Source organism: Chroicocephalus ridibundus, chromosome 5, assembly GCF_963924245.1.
Source record: "Chroicocephalus ridibundus chromosome 5, bChrRid1.1, whole genome shotgun sequence".
NCBI classification, from domain to species: Eukaryota; Metazoa; Chordata; class Aves; order Charadriiformes; family Laridae; genus Chroicocephalus; species Chroicocephalus ridibundus.
Genome location: NC_086288.1, coordinates 78607555 through 78629904, shown reverse-complemented (window position 1 = coordinate 78629904; position 22350 = coordinate 78607555). Strand labels below are relative to the sequence as shown.

At 40.2% G+C, this 22350-nt stretch overlaps 1 protein-coding gene across 25 annotated transcripts in view; it reads left to right on the top strand.

The window, feature by feature from the left end:
* The window catches only part of TENM3 (teneurin transmembrane protein 3), a 1409904-nt gene that overhangs the window by 1248527 nt on the left and 139027 nt on the right, over positions 1–22350 (top strand). For all 25 annotated transcript variants that reach the window (XM_063335478.1, XM_063335480.1, XM_063335491.1 and 22 more), the window contains one exon: positions 19927–20164. In XM_063335478.1, the coding sequence (XP_063191548.1) occupies positions 19927–20164 (238 nt within the window). The remainder of the gene's footprint in view (positions 1–19926; positions 20165–22350) is intronic.

Here is a 22350-nt window from a genome sequence, read left to right as displayed (position 1 = left end):
AAGGTGCTTTGTTCAGAATGTATCTGCCTTGGGGCAGCTATTTAATGAAAAAATCAGCTTTCCATCCCGTGCTCCTATCCCTCTGAAGCCCTACGCAATAAATGCCAATTACAGTTTTACATAATTAAAATAACCGTGTCATATTTCTTTTTTAGTATTGGCGCCTTCACATTAAAGGAATAGAACGCTATGCGGCATGTAGGTTTTTCAAAACAAAAAAAATAAAAGTTATGCTTCTAATCCCTATTACAGCCCTCATTATCCAGAATTTTCTTTAACCCTTCTTTTCTGTTCTGAGAATATTCCAGCCATCTGTAGAAGGGTCAGCAAAAGCACCAACATGAACGCTTATAAGAAGTCTAGTTCCTTCATAATTGGGGATGAAAACTAACATCCTGCCTCCTTCTGATCCCGCTTATGCTCTTGTGGCTGGAAAGCTGTTAGAAGGGATGAAAATTGATCAAAAAAACCCCGACAGACTTTTCTCTTGATGGCTGCTGTGGTTATTGGGGGAATTTGTGGTTGCAGAGAGGACGAGGGGAGATAAAGGTACAGAAAAGTATCAGTCTTGGGTGGTTTTAACAATGCAGGATAATCTTAACCTTTTGGGTGCTGGGCTACTTGTCCTGCCCCAGGGAACTGAGATATTCCTGGATACCTTAATATCCTTATAAGAGGATTAAAAGCAGAAACGAAGGAGACGGTGGTGCCGGTAATGGCACTCATTTCCAGAAATGTGACCACTTTTACTATAGAGAATAGCTGATTTCAGACTTCTCAGTGAGATGCTCCCACTTAACCTGAAATGCCACGGTCTTTAATGTGTGAGTTTGATATCAAGTGGCTCTTTACACTCACTGTGCCAAAGTTAACATCTGGATCGGTGCTTTTCCCCAACCATTTTCTCCATCTCTTTTATTTCAGCTTTATACAGTTTCCTATTCCTGCTCGTAACAAGACAGTACTGTGCAAACAGCTAGAGCTTGAGTAGCTGAAGCTAACTATTGGTATAGAAATGAATATATTTTAGAAATAAGGATCTTACTTTTTTTCCCCTCAGAGTTAATGTTATTAGATAATATTCTGAAAGTCAGATTTTGAACAGACAAAAGTCAAGTTTGGAATTGCAGATTTCTCTGATGAGACGGATGATATAAAGGAATTATTGAAAGCAGTTTTAGGAACTATGTTCTCTGTCGTGTTTCCTGCTCAGGTAGTCCCATTAGAGAAAGTATTTTTGTTCAAGGGGTGACAGGCAGTCAGCAAGTAGGACATACAGCATCGCTGTATGTAAAAAGACTGCTTTTTGCATAAGTGGAAGGATCATAATACTAGAGTGGCATCGGGATACGATTGCAACAGCGGTGACATGTTTGTGCCTGCATGTGAGATGAATAACGTCTGTGGCACAGGTAGCTGATCCCAGGATCTCTTCCAGGGCTCCAGTAGTGTGGGTGGGAGCAGTCTACTACCAGAAGATAGAAAATATGGGCAGTATAGTTCTGAGACACTCCGGCACATGGTCAGAACAAAACCAGAATTGCTCTTCGAAGCAAATTGCAAAACCAGGGTAGCTGCTGCTTTTATGTCCTAGGACAGAAGTTCCTCTTGGGTGGCTCTGTCCTTCCCTTGTCAGTCTCTTTTCTCCTTTTTCTTAAACATCCTTCACCATTCTTCAGTGGTTTTTTTTAATTCTCTTGTGTGCTGGTATAAACATCTTTGACGTGTCTGAGTGGTTGTCTCTACACATTTGCCATTGTGCTTTGTTTTTTCCTTTCCCAGATGTTTGCATTTTTAAGGGATTTCATGGCCTAGAGGCTATTATTTCTCAAAAAAAAAAAAAAAAAAAAAGACAGGAGGAGGGGAATATGTAAGTTGTTTTTCTTAAAGCACAAAGAAAATAACTTATCATTTTTTTTCATCTCTTGTCATATTTTAGGAACTCGTGAGAATTTTGCTTGTGATTATATTATCTGTTTATCAGTCTAGGAATTTCTCAATCGTATTTCTCAACCGTATGTTCAGTATGTCATTATTGCATGTATAGGGCAATAAGATACTGAGTAACATAACAACGTGAATTACCCAGGGTATATTAAGATGTACAATCAATCATGTAAAGAAATGGGAAAAAAAAGAAAAAAAAAAAAAGAAAAAAAAAATCCGTGGAATGGGTTTCACATTTAGTATTATAATCCTTCAAATCTGTATACCCCTTTAATTTTTTTAATTACGCATATTTTCTTTTGCTGTTTTCTTACTCAGGCTGTAGAAAGGAGATGCATTGACTCTGTAGAAGAAACTACCTTGTAAAAGAAACACCTTACAAGGAATTAATTTCCATTCATTAATAAGACACTCTGAACTGATTAATGAGATGAATATAATTCTGTATTTCAGAAGGAATAGCTTGAATTATTTTTTTTTATGAATTGTTCATATTTTATTGGCTGTTTATTTTCTATTGCATTACTTTTCAGATTTATGGAAAGTACTTGTAATTATCATATCCTTCATTTGATGCAATGAATATATTTTACTGGACAGCTTTATGCATTCAGTGTTACATCTTCGTTTTGCAGCTGAAGACCAATTTCCTAATTACACTTAGGCACATAGTTGTTTATTGAAGTTTTGGGTTTGTTCTTAGAGTTTTGAGGTCTTTTTCCGAGCTGCTGGGAATTTTGCATGTACGTGTTAGGCATGTGCAATACATGTGCAATACAATTTTACAAGTTACAAGTCTAAACCAAGCTCTCATTAGCTACTTTTGTGGTTCTGAAGATTACAGCGTACCGTTGCGCCTGATATCTGTAATTGAATTTTTAATAATAACTTCTAGGTCAATACCCAGTAGTTGGTAATATAGAAGCAAAATGTTTGTGGAAACTTTCCCAAACTGTTGATTGACATTTCCATAGTCCCTCTGTCCTGCTAAGAGAAAGAGCAAGAAAAGAACACTTTTCTGCCGGGGGCTGTTGTGCTGACATGCCATGGAGGTAGGAGCTGTATGCGAATTTAAGTTTTTCATTTATAGCCAGCACTTTGTTTTTTATCTGAACCCAGTGATTTTAAAACATCATTGCAGGAGTCATTTTCCTCTTGCAAGTAATAAACATGCCACATCCTTAAAAGACAAAGTGTGAGACATAGCTGTAATTGCTCAGTTTTGGTGCCAAGAATAAGTGGTTTGAAGAAAGCTTAGCACCCCTATCCCTAGGGAGATGTAAATTATGGCAGGCAACACCAGACACAGTTACTTCTCACTTGAGTTCTAGTAAACAGCAAGGACGTGTCACAAGTATAAGAGATCGTCATAAAGTAATATTAAAATGTACTTCTGACATATATTTGTATTTTTATTAACAGTGATTTTGTATGCATGTGCACAAGTACCTATAGTGCAAAGTATTCATGTTCCAAGAGTTTCAGCAGCGCTGCAAATATCAAAGACAACGTGAATTATTCTTTTTTTCTGTAAGAGTAGGTGCCTTTCGTAGAGCCGCGTGCGCCTCAGTGTGTTCCAACGTAAGGGCAAAAGAAATCATGGGTAAGAGAGACCTTCTTACTCTTACAGCAGGGAGACTGAACCCCGTGGCTTTCTTGAATATTCTTTCTCGAGGTTTGTTTCTCAAATAAGTTTTTGTTTGCTCAGTAATGATTTTTGTGTGTGCATGTTTCCCTGTCCCCGCCAAAAAAGATAAGTAAATACAGTAGAAGAATGATGGATATGGTTAAGCTCATTCCTTAATGAAACGGCCTAAAGCAATTAAGTGATAGACACTGAGGGTAGTCTGTAAGTGCAGAGAAACGCATCCGCCTAGAAACTAGCCTGCCGTCCCCTCTGGTTCTGTGGGTAGAAGTCAAAAGACGACACAAAATACATCTCTCTGCTCAGTGAAAATTGTTTCTGATCTAGAAGAGACACACACTGACTGGGGTTGGCTCTTATGGCATGTAACCAGTAACCAGAAGTCCCCTGGTTTTATCAGGAAGAGGAAACTATTAAAACACTCATTAAGGCTGCTGGTATGAGCGAAAGCCCTGGCCATTAAACACCTGAGCGCTAACTCTAGGGGCAGGAAATCTGGCATCTTTGCCGACGTTCAGCAAAGATCTGTATCTCGTACAAACGCAATGTGGAATATCCAGAGAGTTTACTGGGGGGCAGGGGGGGCGCTCAAACATCCCGTTGTACACAAACCTGATGAGTTGACCAGCTGGGACTATGAAAACTGGCACGAGATTAGCTGTACATGTAACTGTTAGAGGAAACCACACTGGCCTGAGCAGCAGCACATCAGTCATCACATTTCTTTCTTGGGATTTGCTAGAGAAGAGCTACCATCGTGTCTCCCTTCAGTCTATGAGTCACTTATTTTGATGGCCCAAGCAAACAGTTTTCATCTGTATTCTCATAGCATGAGGAATATTCAGCAGTGCCCCCACGGCCTACATCTGGGTGAGGATTGAATATAAACAGTCGTAAAGCAGGAATCGTGCCTCTGGCAGATGTGATGTTTTCCTCCAACTTCGTGTTTTGGAGACATGATAAACAATAATCAATTGGCATTAACTTCAAGACACTACAAGGGTCTTATGGAAAAGAAACAGCGAAGATGATTTATGTCAGGTCTCTGAGCTTGAATGGGCCCAGGGGCATTGCAAGTGCCTGCCTTTTACATACTTTCCTACCAGTCTGACTGATCCCCCCGGTTATTGTCAGTGCTGGTCAAAACCAGGACATGCTCTTCCATGTAGTTGTGTGTTGGCCAAGGGTAGACTTTCTGCATGCCAGCAACCACAGCCAGCTGGGTTCCACAGCAGTTACAGCCGTCGTGTTTCACGGGGTGAGGGCTGCAGTTTCTTCTTGTGTCTAGACTTGCAGCACACTGAGGTCTGGCTGGTAAGAGAAATTATTCCTTGCTTTTTCAAGAAGTCCTGTACAGTTGGAAAAGTTCTGAATGCAAATGGCCAAATGTGAAAATTCTTCAGATTTTCCCATTGTCTTTAAAGGAGAGCATCTAATACAGGTAACATGCCACAACGAAGCCCGTACTTACCAAAATTCATTAGAAGGTCTCCACCCAAACTTTACTGAGAGCTATAAAATATTTTGGAATCAAGGCTTGAAGTTGTTGTTGTGGAAGGCCTGTTATGGAAGAATATTGCGATGCCAGTGTCTTATTTTGTAACTGTTTGTAAACTCTAAAATAGCTCTTAGCCTCTGTCAAGTAGTATCTCAATGGTGTTTAGAAATTTGAAAAGCCTTCTAAAGGTTCTAAAAAATTAAAAGAGCAATTTGGTTCAATGATTATTATTAAATGGTAACAAGTAAAAGAGGAAAACTTGGAACCAAAATGTACCTATTTAAAAATAAGTATTCACACGTAGAGGGCTTTACCCTGTTTTTATTGCCAGTTTAGGCTACACAATTAGTCAGTGCTTCTGTTATCTCGATGATCTGTCTGCTTGCTGTTGTAAATAACTTACACTTGCTGGTGGAGTTGCTGACAGCTATTTAGACTTTCAGCTTTCAGAAATGCTACTAATTGTCCATGTTTGCAGCTTCTAAAAGCATTGGCTTCTGAGGTAATTTTTGCAGCTAATGTACCTCAGTCTTCACTGTTTGTTTGTATTTATTTTCTTTAGATGTGTATTTTCAAAGTGTGAATCTCTCTAATAGACTTAATTCACCTGAGACTATAAAGCTACCCAGTAGCTTTTGCTGAAAATGTTACCTTGTTTGTGATGTCGGTTTGTCTTTGTGGAAGACAGAACGTTCTCCTGTAGTGCCGCAGGTAATCTGTGAAACCTCACACCTTGGGGAAGGATGCGCGCGTGAAATTTCCACACTTACCCCTGCACGAAGGCAGGAAAATTGGGCTGCAGGGAGCTCTTCAGGGAGCAGGTGGGATGGGTTGCAGGCACTTCACAGAGTCACAGAATGGGTAGGGGTTGGAAGGGCCCTCTGGAGATCATCTAGTCCAACCCCCTGCCAGAGCAGGGTCACCCAGAGCAGGTTGCACAGGAACGCGTCCAGGCGGGTTTGGAATGTCTCCAGGGACGGAGACACCCCAACCTCTCTGGGCAGCCTGTGCCAGTGTTCTGCCGCCCTCAAAGTAAAGAAGTTTTTCCTCATACTCAGATGGAATTTCCTGCGTTCCAGTTTGTGCTCGTTGCCCCTTGTCCTGTCACTGGGCACCACTGAAAAGGGTCTGGCCCCATCCTCTTGACACCCGCCATTTAGATTTTTATAGTATCTAAATATCACTTCCCCACTCACAGGCACTGTCTGTGAAAAAGTGATGGGAACTTGACCCACATCAGAAAAAAAATCCGATATTCTGAATATCCCCTCCCATTCTCCACTTGGGTAGGAGTGTGGGGTCGCCCCTCAGCAGAACACAAAGCGTGCCCTTCCTCTTCCTCCTCCTCCTCCTCCAACACGTTGGTCTGTGCGCTCTTCATTGTAAATCTAGGCTGAGGACCTTTACTCACCTCTGCCGTATCTGTTCAAATGTCACCCTTAGAACACCTTTCACGTCGAGAGCAACACAGAGCCGTCGGGCATGTAATGGATTCCCGCAGCCCCCTGTGCCGTGGTATCGTTAACCAGCTTCGGCGGCGAGACCCCTGCATGTACAAAGGTTCTCGCTTGCTTGTGATCACGCCGTAAGCCACTGGCTGTGTCAGGAATAGAAAAAAAAAGGTATTTCCTGACTTACTCTGCTGCGGTCTTACCATGAGACAATTCTCCCTCCCAAAATGTTTGGTTTTAGCCCCCGGTAGTAGTTATAAAAGCCTGTTAAATATCAGACTTCTCAGCCTGAGACCATCTGTTTCCCTCGCAATCACGTACCGCCCACGCACACGGGTGGCTTGTCACCAGCCGTGGGGTTACAGCAGAAGACAAAAAGAAAGGCATTTTCCCATATGAAGGTTTAACCAGGAGACGGACCAGGGAAGCGTGTTCTGGCGGAGGAGGCGTGATTTTGCTAGAAATAGAGGGGTGTTTCCCTGCGAGTAGAAGGCTTCCAGGGACTCCAGTCATTCCGATCTCCTCCGGTGTCGGTGTCAGACCTTGTCCCCTTGACTGGGGTGTAGTTTGCTTGAGAAATCAAGCAGCGTGAGGTGGGGAGCAAGCTGTCTTTGTCACTGCTCTCCCAGCATCCCAGGGAACGCTTTTGCCAAATTTATTGCTGGTGAAATGACAGCTGTTAGGTATAAAGGGAGTTTACACACTTTCTGCACATTAAATCACTTGAAACTCAAATTCTGTTTATGTAGAAATTAGATTACTTATTAGGAGGCTTCAGATCAATCTTTTTTTAAGAACTAAATTACGTGCAGAATTTGTAATTCTGCCAGAAGGACATAGAATTGTAATGAATTGTTTTATTTAGCCTTTGCTTACCCCAGAAGAAGCAGCACCGTCTCTTTTGCTGCTGCGATTGCCCGGCAGGCGGGAGCATCCTGGAATTCAACTTGCGTTTGCGAACAGTATATGGGAGATTTCATCACTTTTCACTGCACCGTGGTGGTGATTTACTTTGTGCTTATTTGTATACTTTTGCCGTTGTTTCAAAAACAATTCTTTTAGCTCTGCTCTTTTTGGGTCTTTATGTGTACACTATCAAAGGGTGTTGTTGTGAGCTGGGATTTCTCTACCTTCTACCTGTTCTGTCAGTGTCTGTCGTAGAACTACAGCAGCGTTATTAAAAGGAAGAGCTTACTACGACATGAATCAGCCATGGCTTTTTTTAAGGAGCTTGGTTCAGGCGAGAAGCTGTAAAGTTTAGCTAGAAACCAATGTCAAAGAGCACCTGCTGGAAACAGCTTCAGAGCAGCAACACAGTGACGACATTATGAAAATATGTACAGGAAAAGGCAAAGCCTGCAGTCATTCATAAAAAATATATATGGAATTTAAATAGAAGAAAGACTGATTTTCACAATTTGCTATGGTTTATACATTTAAAAAATATTTCTGGAATTTCCCCCATAACTTTTTCTTTATTATCGAACATAATCGTTTATTGTCATTAGTTATAATACAGTCTGCTTAAGCTGCTGAGCAAACTGCTGTCCTTCAAGCAGAATAAATAGTGAACACATACAAACGTCTAATTAGATCACTCTCCATGTCCACTGATACCTCTGCGCTTATCGTAGATTCACTTCAAATGGTACGCGAGGCAGGGGAGAGTGTGGTTGATAAGTTACATGAACTGAGACAGACTGAAAGGCAGTTTTTGTTTCAACTCAGCAATTCAAAGTTTATGTTGGATTTGAGGGTTAATGACAATGGTTACTGAAAAGGGAAGCAGCTGCACTGGAAACCCAGAACATCTTGTAAGAAATCTTTTGCAATGGATTTGTTCTTTTGATTGATACCTAACTAGCCTTGATTGTCATTAGAATAGAATAATATCTTCCTGAAATCAAGAGGTTGTTGGGGTTTTTTTTTTTTTAAACGTAAGGAGAAAGAGCAAAATTCTAATTCACATGTAAGCCTAAAAAGCTTATTTAAAGTCATTAGAGAACAATAGTTCCTCAGTTTGCTCTTGTGGAGGCCTCCCCCTCTTATGCGTTTCTCTTCCCTGACACAGTTAGGAGAAAAAAGTACTTAAAAGCTATTTTGGAAGCTTGGTTCCCTATTCTTCTCCTGTCTTTCATGATCTGCATATTCCTTATACTTGATAAAAGATAGATCAATTAATTGATCTGGAGACACAATTCATCTGGTGACCTGCTTGCTTTCTCTCTTGCTCTGAGGCCCAAGCTGCAGTCTATAAGAATTTTTACCTTTAACGCTAGAGGCCAGGATTAAACTCGTTTTTTAAAAGTCAAGGCTGTAGAGTCAGCAGCTCACTTCTGTGTTTTCCATAGAAGTTTGATTGTTATGATTTTCTAATAAAATTGTATATGCTTTCTCGTTTTTCTTACAGTTTTTCTCTTAGCTGTTCGCTTTTGCGTCTCCTCTGTGTATTATTCATTCAACCCCTTTTCTGTGCGGTTCTACCATTTTTCCCCCCCCGGTTTTCTTTTCATCTCACTGCCCCTGTTCCTTTTTCATTTCCTCCAAAGCAAAACACGAATCCCTCTTATCTGAGTTCTTTCAAATCTGATGAAACAAACCCACCTATTTGTGCTTAGAAGTTTTATATTGTGTTTTCCCATTCCTGGCTTATCTTTCACCGCTTTTATTAGTGCGGCCTTGTGTTCCCAGACAAGGCTGAGCGTGCAGAAATTGGTCAAGAATTTCATCGCTTCTAATGAACTAATTTGGGGGCCTTTCAAACCACTTTTGGATTTGTAAGTTTACAAAATGTTCGAGAGGCGCCATTAACCTTAACAAGTCCATGACAAAAATTCGGTTGACTTAATTAGTGAAGAATTTTCACCCTGGTGCTTGGAATTGGGGAAATCTAATGGTTTGTTCCTTCTTCGTGAATGTCAGCCATATGTCAGTAAAAGTCAGGTTTAGTAAGTAGTAAAAGAGCCTTTAGATGCTATTTTATTTATTGGGAAGAGAGGCATTTTTTTTTTCCAGCCCTGGTTGTGTCAGCTGTAAGCTCTACATAATCATGACTTGTGAGTGTATTTTTTCAGGTTAAAGGTTTTGAAAGTTTGGGGGTTTTTTTAACCTGTACAGTAGTAACTGTGCTTCTAAAATAAATAGCTTTGGCAAATTGTTTTTCTTGGAAGTGTTAAGAAAGAAAATCAGAAGACAAAGAAAAACATACAGTCGTAGCTCACTACGGATTAATGATTTTGGATAGGAACCAAAATTATCTAACACTTGAAAATGCTAGGAAATCTATTAAGAAGTCGTACATCAGACTTTGCAATCCATACCGCGCTGCAGCTAAACGTGTGGTATGAAATGAGTACGTATATTAACGCGCTGTCATGTTGCCTGAATCAGGATTATAGAATGTACTCAGCTTACAGCTGAAGCATGGTACTTCTTTTTTATATCATTTATTTATAAATCACAATTTTTGCAGTCAAAATGAAGTGGCTGTCACTATTTGGTGTAAACATAAGGTGTTGGGTGAGCAAAGCAGGCAATGAGATATTCCACATAGTTTTACTTGTCTTTTACAGGCAGGTTTTGGCTATGTTCTCAAAGATTTTTCAGAGTAATTCCAGTCCTCTGTCAGCATTTTGGAAAGCTGAATTTTCCTCCCCCTACTAAGGCTTTCAGATGAACTTCTCCATTTTTGTTTCGTGTTTTGTTTTCTTTCAACGGAAACTTGAATTCTCTGGTTAAAAAGCTAGCCTTCAGTTTGTGAGCTCAAAACGTATCGCTCCACTGATTTCCTTGGGTTATCAGCAAAGAAGATTATCTGAAGCTAGCAATAATTGCATAAATTTCTAACTTCTGACTCGAAACAAGGGAGAAGGATGATCTGATTTATAAAGACACAGAAAAGTCTGTTCCGAGTAGAACCAAATGTGACTTTAAGTGAAGCCTATGGGCTTGGTGATCCCCAGCCCCAGTGAGCATCACTCTGGGACACTGCTGTCCCCCGGGGAAAAAACCTGACCCCCCCAGCCCTGCAAAACATCTGAATCCCACCACGGGGAAGCCAGGCCAGGAGCACGCCACTAAAGGCTGCATTATTATATTTTTGAATCTCTGCATAATATAAGCTGAATGTCATTTTGGTGTCTCAAGTGAGCAAGCTTTTGTCGTTTCTCACCGTGTGATAGCATCTTTTCCCAGTTTGATCTCCAGGTAAATTGTTGGAAATAAGTCAATGACATTTTATCATTGTTCTGTTCTGTTTGGGTTTGACAGACCTCAGGTCCTAAAAAGAGAATAGAAATAATGTCTGCTAGTGTCCCTGCTAACTGCTGGGTGCATTAGCCTGGAGCAGAAGGAGATGATGTTCACGTAATACGACAGCAGGATTGTTAAGTACGCTGTTGCTTCTAGTTCATTCTGTGTGCGCAGTTGCCATCATGCGTTTTATGTTATCTTTTTTATTTCTTTTTCTTGTAAAGCAAGATCATAAGTATGTTACCCCAGCAGGTTAAATTTCAATTTACTTTAGCAATGTTTCTGTTTTTTTTTCATCTTTCTTCTTAAATCCCTCTGGGTCTAAACAGACCACTATTAGGAAGGTTGTTTGCTGAACTAGTTCCCCTATAGCTTTTTTCACTGAAGCTGAAACGTTTGCCTCTGTTTTAGCTTTCGTAAGGTGATTAAGCCATCCGCAACTCAGTCAAAAACCTGCAAAGTTTCAGGTTACTTTGTTACTTAAAATGCCGGCCTTATGGATGACAGCATCCTCATCGGTTTTCTTTGTTCTAGGTGAATTTGTTCTCCCAACCTGAGCTCTTACACCCCACGTGCTTTTGTGACTCCCTTCCGTTAGCTGGTCTCTGGTACAGTACCATGGGCAAGAAGGCGTGTATCGTTATATGCTATTTGAATTAAACAGATTTGGCCTGCCGTAATATTGACGGCGTGTTACGTATGTATTGAAGGGGTTAATGGAGCGGTCGCAGGCTGGAGGTGGGTAGTTGGAATGCTTTGAGAATCGATTCCAGCTAATGGAAAAAATGTTTTAAAAGTGAGCTGGTTCAGTTCCCACAGTGAACAACAGAGAGTGGAAACAACATTTAATAAACCTTTCAGAAGTAAATCCTCCGCTTTTTCCTTTCACCGCCATCTGTGGGAGAAATGCCCGCTTTCTTCTCAATGGGCAGTATTTCTTCCTGCAGCGTGTTTGCCTTACTCTGTCATGTATCAAGAGAAAGCTCTTTATGTCTTTGGACAGAAAAAAAATTTTTGAAAAATGTGTTCTGTTCATATGTCCTCTAAGACTTGAGTTTCATTGACTTTGTATGTTTTTGTTTAAGCGGCAGGTTGACCAAAAATAACCAACCTCAACAGCCCCTAATTGTCTGGGTTCTGGTAAATTGAAGAAGTTTTAACTTCATGCATCTTGTTTTACAAAGATGGTGCTGCAAATGAAAATCTCTGTTGTAGTTGGATTACGGGAGAATGCTGCAGCTTCTGATTTGTCTCTGTGTCACCTCCATTTTAAAAATTAAGGCGCTTATAAGATTTGGCAAACATAACCTGTTACTTCTGAAAATAACACGCGATTACGTTTGTTGTTGTTGTTTGGGGTTTTTTACTATCTAGTTCTCATGCGGAGTTGAGGTGCTTACAGTAATATTTTTGCATTGCTAATTAAGATGATTATATAAAAATTGAAATTACGGAAGAGGTTTTGTTCTATGGATAAACCTCACTGAAAAATCCAAGTTTTATTTTGCGTTTGAGAATTAGCACAATTTTAAATGCGGGGCATATTTGTTGTGAACCACGAACAGTCTTTATGAAACCTGAAGAAGATTTGTGAAAACAGCCTGTAATAAAAATCACACATGCTTCATAAAACACTACTTGATAGATATCACTTGCACCATTAAGAACTAAACGACAAAGGATGTAATTTCAGTTCTGGCATGCAATATTAATCGAAAGCCTTTAAAGCATCTTGCTGATGGGAACTATGACAACATGACATTGAAGAATTACGAACTAGAGACATCTATCTTAATCAGATTTTCAAAGTAAATGCCATAAAACACAAAGTTATTTTATCTATCTTCACAGGGTCACATATCATATAGGGTACATAGCTTTTTAGCTTGTTTATGCTAAAAATACCAGGGACAAAAAATTCTGCCTTTCAAGTAAGTTTAAAGTTCAGTTCATATAGTTTAGAAAGTTTTTTGTGAAAAGAGTGTTAGTAACTGATGGTTTCTATATGCTGCAGTAAGATTTCTAAAACATTATGGAGAGCTGAATTATAAAACCTAGCCAAGCGTGCACAGGTATTACCAGTGTGGAGTTGTTGAGGGGAAGGACTTTGCTGAATGGATGCGAAATGGAAAGACAAAGTTACAGGTGTGCCTTTAACCTGAAGGGACACTCCTGTAGAGAGCACATCGGAAAGACACAACTGAAAGACACTGGTAAAAGCATTTTTTCTTTAGTTCCTAAAGATTGCATTTTTGGGCATGACTCATTTGTCTTCCAGCGTATATTTAACTAGTAAAGAACAGCTTCTGTATATTATAGGATATAAGAAATTATCAACATGTACTTTGTGGTTTAAAATACCAAGGTTACGTGTTGGGGACTATCCTACTGCCCTCCAGGGAGCTCCTGCTACTCCTCTCCTCTTGTCATCTGCTGGATCTTAGAGAGACACTTACAGTGTGTGCACCAGGAGACCCTTGGAGTTCCTCCACCATCAAATAAGTCTTTCTTCCCTTTCACAGGAGAAGTTTTTATTTCACTTCAAAAAGTAAAATAATCATAGAATCACAGAATGTTTCGGGTTGGAAGGGACCTTAAAGACCACCCAGTTCCACCCCCCTGCCCTGGGCAGGGACACCTCCCACCAGACCAGGTTGCTCCAAGCCCCGTCCAACCTGGCCTTGAACCCCTCCAGGGATGGGGCAGCCACAGCTTCTCTGGGCAACCTGGGCCAGGGCCTCACCACCCTCACAGCAAAGAATTTCTTCCTAATATCTAATAAAAATCTCCCCTCTTTCAGTTTAAAACCACTCCCCCTCATCCTATCACTCCACTCCCCGATCCCCTCCCCAGCTTTCCCGTAGGCCCCATAATGTTGAGATTTAAAGAAAAAAATGTAATGTGAATAACAAAATTCAGGTTTTCTTTATCATTTCTTGCAAACTTCAGGTGCATCAGGAAGGCAATGCAATCTTTCAGAGCATAACCCACTCTTAAATTCGCCGGTAGTTTCCGATAGCATGACAGGTTGTCACACCCTACAGGCAGCGTACTGGTGAGGAGACAAACATTGGCCCGCTTTGATCAAGCTACTTGTATGACTTTTTCCCATTTTATATTATAATAGTAGACACACACGCACACAAGATGCATATCTTGATCAAAGTGTCCTTGTCACTTCTCCACGTTCTTGTCACGGCGTAGCTGGCACAGAAGCACAGAGTGCTTCAAGAGCAAGTCGGTGGCAGCGACTGCGGGTTAATTCTGTTTCCCTCCGTGTGTCCATTAGTTATAAAGCGAGCAGATAGGGATGGTGCGGGCTGACAACAAATGCGAGTGACAGGGCTCTCCTGTGGTGGTTGGCACTGTGTCACCTCGTTCTTGAGCGTGCGGTTTGGATCCTTAATGCAGTTGGCAGGGCAGAGCCAATTTGGGCATGGGTAAGATTAAACAAATACTGGGGATTAACCACAAAATGAGCAGATAACGGCAAGTTCTCTTGGATTGCCTCCATAGCTTGTAATAACTGATCAGAAAGGAAACTTGGAGTCTTGCGCACCTTGGCAGAAAAAGTAGACTGAAGCAATTTTTCTCTAAACCCATATCCTCCTTTTTGTTTTCATTGATTAAATACAGAAAGGTGCTCCCAGCCCAGAGACCTCTGGAGTGAATGGTTTTATTTGTCCGCAGAATCACTGAAGCCCTGGCCGTAGCGGTGCAGTCTTACCCCTCCGTAAGCAGGGACTAAAAAAAAAGAGCTCTTTTGGGAGCTCTAGGAATAATTAAGCCGTAATATCCACTCTCTTCAATTTGCAGGGATTTCCAAGGTGAAGCCCACTTCTGCTTCCACTACTTTTGGAGATGGATCCATGTGTCAATTAGGTAAAATTTCAACTCCATCCAAGTGTTTTGTTGAGGAAATCAAACCCGTTCCTATAGAAATTACTTTTGACTGCTGGCAATGGGGGGCTAGCAGCCCAGGGACTGGGGACCTGGAAATGGTCCGAATGGACCTTTAATGGTCTGGAAAAGGTTCGAATGGACCTTTAATGGTCTGAAGTTGCGGCAGGGGAGGTTTAGATTAGATATTAGGAGGAATTACTTTACTGAAGGAGTGGTCAGGCACTGGAACAGCCTGCCCAGGGAGGTGGTTGGGTCACCATCCCTAGAGGTGTTTAAGAAACGTCTAGATGTGGCACTTCAGGGCATGCTCTAGTGGCAGAGATTGTAGGTTGTTTGGTTGGACTCGATGATCTCAAAGGTCCTTTCCAACCATGAAGTTTCTGTGATTCTGTGAAATGAAAGGTTATCTTTTTTGTTACCGGTTTTCTAAAACATTCAGTCAACTCCAGCTGCTTACTCCTGGGTTATACCGTGGGTACTTGCTTTACCATGGCAGAGACTCGTCTGAAGAGAGAGGAAAATCGGAGCAACTTCAGTAGAAAGAGTTAAGACTCGTGCAGACATAGATATTGAATTACGTTATGTTCGCATTTGAAATGTTTATATCATAATGGAAGTCTTCGCTTTTGTGTTTGTCATGGAAACTCAAAGTTAACGTTAATTATACGCTATTAAAAAGCCTAATCCTTATCAAATGGAAATCACCTCTTTTTCCTAGATGAGTAGCTAGCTGACAGGTCTCAGTGATCTGTCTGTTATAGAAAGGCTATCACACAAAATGTGCAACAAATTGCTTTTTTTCATGGATGCTTGGTCTGCTTTTCTCCTTCTGAATTAACCCCTTTTCCCCAAATGGCAGTAGTTGTCGTAAACGTCTCTCTCTCTCCTTGCTTTTTACTTTCACATACGTGTTTTTCTGTATTCTTTCACAGGCTGTTCAAATTCTGTAACAATTAAATGATAAAATTAATTAAATGTAAATTACTTTTTGAAAAAGAAAAGAGAAAAAGGTTTTGTGAAAGGCTACAGACTGCGTATAATTTACCTCTACAATTGAAACGGCTGCTTTGCTTCACTGTGGTTCCCTGGGGTAAATAACAATTTAAATATGTTTTGAAAAATTCATATAACTGTAGTAAGACAGCTTTCTACCCGATTTCTTGTGACTTTTCCGAGTTCTGTACATATGTTCACATGCATAATTATCTGATGCTGACTTTTGCAGCAAATGCCTCAAAAACGTGGGGCTTTTTTGTTGCACCTGAAGAACTTGAAGGCCCAGGCTGGTTGCTGGGCCGATTTACACGTGCTTCTTGCTGCAGAAATCTTCTCTTCAAGATGAATGGGATTGCTCTACAGTCATTAAGGTCTGGACTGAACAAGAATGTTTTAATTAAAATTTACCATTTTTAGACATAAACTTCCCCGTTCCCATACCTGCTTGTTTTTAGTGAAAACCAGACGTTTCCATTTAGATTGAATCAATTAGGATAGCATTTACAATCCAATTTAAAGCAAAGCAACTGTAGCTTTCTGCGATAGTTTTTAAGTATTTCAACCCAGTTGCGCTTTATCAGAGTTGAATGTTCTTTCTTCTTCCTGATAGTCTATAAGAAGGAAATTTCTAACAAGTGGTTTGTTGTGAGGGCCCTGGCCGAGTCCCAGGACTGCTCATCTTTTCCCCAACCAAGGGAGGAACTGTTTTCCAGACGGTATTCCAACGAGGTGAGTGATGGAGAGGAAGGAGGAGTCACAGGGTCTCGGTGCCGGCCGTTGGGGCACACACGGGGGTAGTTTCACTAGGAGCAGTCTCCAGCATTGCGGAGCTCATGAAGTACGTATCTCTGTCGTGGAACTGCTGCTGACTTTATCAATTCCGTAATTATGAAGAGCAAAAAAACGAGTACTTTTCTGGCTGCGACGCTGATTTCTCAGGAGTGCGGTGCGAATCCCTTTACAAATATTCCTCAGTTTCCCTGTATGTGCAATGGGTATATTTTTACAGTGTCACAGGGCTGTTGAGAGGCTTAGTTGCTACCTAAGGCTGATGATAGCTTGGTGGGAAAGTCGCACTAATACCAAAAGCTGCTCTTTGGCTATTATGAAAGAGGAGTAAAAAAAAGGGAATGTGGCTCTGGCTTAGGAACAAGCATTCAAAACACGGCTGTTGTGATGTTTACATCTTCCTCACAAATCCGTGGGGCGAGATGGAAGTTCCTGCTAGGGACTGCGTGGCCATCAGAAGAGCTGTGGATTCGGGAAACCTGGCAGGTTGAAGACAAGATCAAAAGAGCAGCCCTCAGCGATCTCTCATTCAGAACGACAACATCAGGCTGAGGAAATTTAGAGGAATATAGATTTTAGCTCTATTGATTTATGGAAAATCTAATCTTGTTAAACTCAATTCTACCTGTAGCTCTTGCACAATTAGAAGAGGAATAAATCATTCCAGATTTTTCAGGCATTTCTGTTTCTGTGGAGGCTGGAGATTCCCTGCCAATTGAACTTGCCCTCGGACGCTAGAAAATGTCACCTGGCAGCATCCTATGGAGGCAGACAGTGGGCTTGGAGGACGTGTGATCTTTGCAGAGTTGCACTTCTCGCTCCCTTCTAGCCTGTGCCCTATGGTTACAAGCTCATCCCGCAACTCTTTATTTTAAATGTTACTTTATCGTTTCGGTGTCAGTAATGTTTGTATGTTATATGGCAGAAGGGCTTTGTAGGTTCACAGTAAATTTCGGGGGGAATAATCTAAATCCCAAACAGTGGCCTGAACAGCTGGCCTATGGGCTGAGGAATAGTTTCACACCTCCAGTATGTTAGTGATGGATTTACTAGATCTATGCATTTATTTGGGGAGTGCCTAAATATCCTTTACAGAGCCTTTCCTATCCCTCTTCCCTGCTGGCAGAGCGTGTGGGAAGGTTTGACGTCTACTTGAGACCAGCCGGCACAGTCCCTTACTCACACCCTCCTTTGTGCAAGAAAATAACATTATTTTATCCTCTGCTTTGTCTTCAGCAGAGGATGGTGCAAGATCTTTAGTACTAAAAATGATAGACGAAAAGATTGATTTTCAGCTGAGAATTTTAGATGAGAAGAGAAATTAATGAAGAAGAGGGGTGTCAGAATAACGTTTCAGCCTGCAGAGGAGGAGGGTGTTGCATTCATGGCAACGCTGTTCACCAAGGCTGGGCAGGTAGGAGAGGCAAAAAAGGGAATGGCAAGGACAAAAGGTCGTGTCTTTAGGACAATTTTAAGTAATTTATCTGATTAAAAGTCACGAAAAATATTTAATTTCACTTGTAATTTTTTTCTGTAGTGTAATTAATCGTTTATACGTATATATTTACACATGCACATGTATAAATATTTACAGGCACATGCACATATATGTGTATCTATAGATACATAGACCTATGTATTATAAAATATAGTTAATTCCGCGCCAACCAATAAATAGCTTGTAACCTAAATCTAAGTAGACATGGGAAAGAAGTCTTTGCTTGTGTTAGTCTATTAACTTTCCTTTAGCCGGCTTGTTGAAATGTGGCTTCAAGCCCTTGGCAGGGGTTGTAATCGCACGCGGTGACACCCTTTGTGTCGGTGTTGGTAAAGACAAAGCTGAGCAGTTGTGTCCTTCCTGGAAGGTAATTTTTCATTAACGTATTATGGATTTGGTGTTGAAAACCTTATTGGCAATGTAAATGCTGCCATTATTTTAATGACAGATTCAGCGTTTCTGTTGTTTGTGAGAAAAGTCGTATTGACCACACAAGATAACTGGAAAGGAGAACGGGGTTCTCGGGAAGGAAATGATTCCAAAGGCTGGATTTTCTCTGTAAGCTTAGTACGTCTGTTCCTTAAGATTCTCAAATTTTCTTACGTTCACGACATGAGAAATTACTCACTGTTAAGTTATTTTTATAGTAGTCACCTGTAAGTTATTGGAAACATCTGTTTCAACGTAAATACTTTTCCTGTGTTCTCTCTACCGAGGTATTATTACTGGGTTTGTAACAATTTGCAGTTCTAACCAGTCCCAAACAGGGAATTGATTTATGAAGATCAAACAACTAGTTTAAAAACTACATGAAAAGCATTTACACTGTGAGTAAAGTGCAGGCCCTGTATCTTCTGCTCTGCTTAACGCTTGGATTTATATTATTAAGTATGTTCTACTACATTAGTTTAGGAAATAGATTACGATTTGAATTACATATTGTTAAGTGTTCCGTTCTTAAGTGTCATCAGTCATTGCTAAATCATGACAAATGAAGTGTCTTGAGGTTTTTTCTAATTTTGTGTTCATTGGCTTGTGTGGCAAGGTTTGTCTTCTATTTATGACTTATTTACTACTGATTTTGCAGAACAGATTGTTAAAACCTAACATTGACAGGGGCGTTTGACTGTGGGTTTTGCTGGTTTGAGGTTTCGGTTTTAAGCTTTGTGGGGGTTCTGTGCTTTGGCTAAGTCAAAAAATATTTCCTTTTGTTTTGATGGGCTGCCTCTCTGATCACCTGTGACTTACTCCAAACTGGAGTTCTATTGCAGGGTGTGAAATTGGAAAATCTGTTCTGTGTGTGTTCTAATGGATGTGACGGTCATTAAGTATATGAGTCTTCTGACGTTGTAATCAGATGTGATTCAGTCTGTTAAATATCCATGAAGCAACATCTGCTTCACAGAGTGACCTTCTGCTAAAGAATACTTAGCATCTATTAGCAGATCATAGTGCAGATCTGCCTTATTTGAAATGCACCAAACTAGTCTGCTGCTGTTTAGCGACTAGCTTGTAATAATTTATTGCAGTTAAATAAAGCTTAAAAAACTCCATTAAATAATTATAGGGATTATATGCATTTTGAAAACCTTTGTGTTCTACGGAAATTACCCATTTAATTTCAGGGTTGGTTTGTTAAAAAAAGCTGAAATCTAAAGGCACATTAGGGGATCTGTCAGATGCTATTTTCTGTAGGTGTTAATAAAACCAGATTAAAAAAAAAATGAAACAAATTAAAACCAAAAGCAATTTTACCATCTGTTGTATATTAATTAGAACTTTGTGTATCAAGGGTAAACTTGCTCTTAGAGAATGTCACTGAATGTCTGCTAATAGAATAATATGCAAATATATTAGATGATAGGATTATATTGAATTTCTCGTTCTGCTTTGGTTGTAGCAAATGCTAAGATGGTGTATAACGAACTTTAATTTTCTTTCTTCTTAGAACAACCTCCAAATAACCAAGGCCAGTCGACCCTGCAGCCTTTGCCACCTTCTCACAAGCAACATTCAGCACAGCATCACCCATCCATCACCTCACTTAACAGAAACTCACTGACAAATAGGAGGAATCAGAGTCCGGCCCCGCCGGCTGCTTTGCCCGCCGAGCTGCAAACCACACCTGAGTCAGTCCAGCTGCAGGACAGCTGGGTCCTTGGCAGTAATGCGCCACTGGAAAGCAGGTAATTACTTAGGTACTACTACAGACCTTCGAAAGAAAGCGTTTAACTTGACGAAAGATGACCAGCAGCTAATACTTCCCCTCATTCAGCAAATAAAACTGAAAACTTTACGGTACTAAAAAAATCTGTCCTCTCTCTAAAATCCGCAGTGATGCTCTTTTCCCGTACAATGCCTATTGCAGAGTAATTGGACTCAGAGAGTATGTTCATTTTTCCATACAAGCATTTTCCTTCCTGGGCATAATCTGTGACTTTTGACTGTTTGAAGAAATTTCTTGCCTTGCTTGCCAGATGTGTTATGTGTCGAATATATACGTTTGCCACACAGATCAAATGTCAGGGAACTTTCAGTAATACTTTTTAACTCTTGCAGTAATACTTTTTAACTCCCTTTAAAGAAATACCCATGTGAGCCTAGATGTTTATTAAACTTGTCTAGGATTCGCTGTGACGAAAGAACTGACTTAGTTCTAGTATAATGATAAATTTGTCCTTGTCCTTTTTTGTCTTTTGGAGTGGATAACTGGCTCTAGGAAAGAAGCAGCTAATATAAAGGGTGACACTTGCTTCTTTACATGCAAATGATGTATGATGCAGAGTGATCTATAAAGAAATTTTATAGGATTTACTGGCACAGAGCTGGATTTACCTACAGTGATTAATTAATACTCATGTTACACTCAATCAGCACTAAGTTTTTATCAATGAAAGCCATAATATTCCAATTTAGTCATCAAACTGAGCATTTATAACTGTATTGAAGCTGACAGTAATTCTTGAAAATGTTTATGAAATCCCTTCAGTTTATTCTTTGAATCCCTTTAAATTATGTTTTGTAGCAAAGTAAAGATAGTCCGGCTGATTTTGACTGATTTAAGACATATGTGACCTTAAGATTCTCTATTAGGTAGTTTTGTTTGTTAGGTAGCTGCTTCAGGCATCTCTTCCGTCAGGCTGCTGGGAAGGGCTAGTCCTTTCTTCGTTTTCTTGGACCCTCCCGTGTTGCTGACGAGACACAGACACCGGGGACCGGGATTCCACTGAAGGGATTTCATCTTCATATTCAGACAATTTAGTACATTAAGAAAGAGTTTTCTTATAGAACGAATAAGTTTGTAGTGGGAATAACATGTTTGAGGTTTTCCAGACTAATCTTCAGTAGATGGGTAAGGTCTTTGATGTTTACTTCTATTGCCATCTATGTTTTTATTGTGTTTATAAAGAAGAAGACATAGGACTTGAGGAACGAGAATACCGCTTCCAACCTGGACTAAATATTTTTGGCCGAGCAGGGTCTTTTCATCTTTTAAATGCTCCTGATGAAAAGCTAAGGGTAGTTGAGTGTTCAAGTTTGGAACACTTGTGAATGAGCTGAAATGTGAAAATTTCACAGAAAAACTGACAGAGCCCTACTGTAGTTTCTCTAATAGTCTCACTTGGTTGGAACTCTGGAGGTGAAGAACCCATCTTATTTGTCATTGATTTTTCCCTTTTTGGGTACGGTTCCCTACTGAGCGTGATTCTTAAGCTCAGTTTCAACTATATTAACAACTTTGTGATAGGTCTCTTCCTTCATCCTTTTTTCAGCGTAAAAGAAAGTTTATTTCATCTTTGGCAATATTTTAGCTTATGCCCATAGTCAGCGCTTTTTTTTTTTCCCCTCTTTTTTTTTTTTTTTTTTATCTGACTTAGATGACGGCCATTTAGAGGTACAGAATGTGAATGTCAGCATCTATACATAGCTATCTTTCTATCTCTATAGGCTCATATCGGTGATGGGTGGCATAAAAATGACATACAACTTGCTCTCCTGTATAGCCGGATAGTGAATAGGCTGGTTTTGTGTATGTGCGTGGAGGTGAGGGATGTATTTGCAAAGCCTGAGGGAGGCTTTAGTCCCTATCGTTTCGCAGTAGTAATGGAGGTGACTTTGAAATATGTATTTCATAATACTGCATTCGGTTGTATATTTAATAGAATATTCTGCAATTTGGCTCTGTGTAGAGTTAATGCTTTTGTGTAAAGCATTGCTGTTACTGGTTAAATGGATGAACTGAGGTGACAGATCGATAACGTCCAACAGAAATTCCGATTTATGGTTTTTTTAAATATAAAAAGACTCTGCTTAAAATTTTATGAGAGCCTAAAACTGTAACTTGGATTACGTGAGTGCTTCTTTCCTCTTT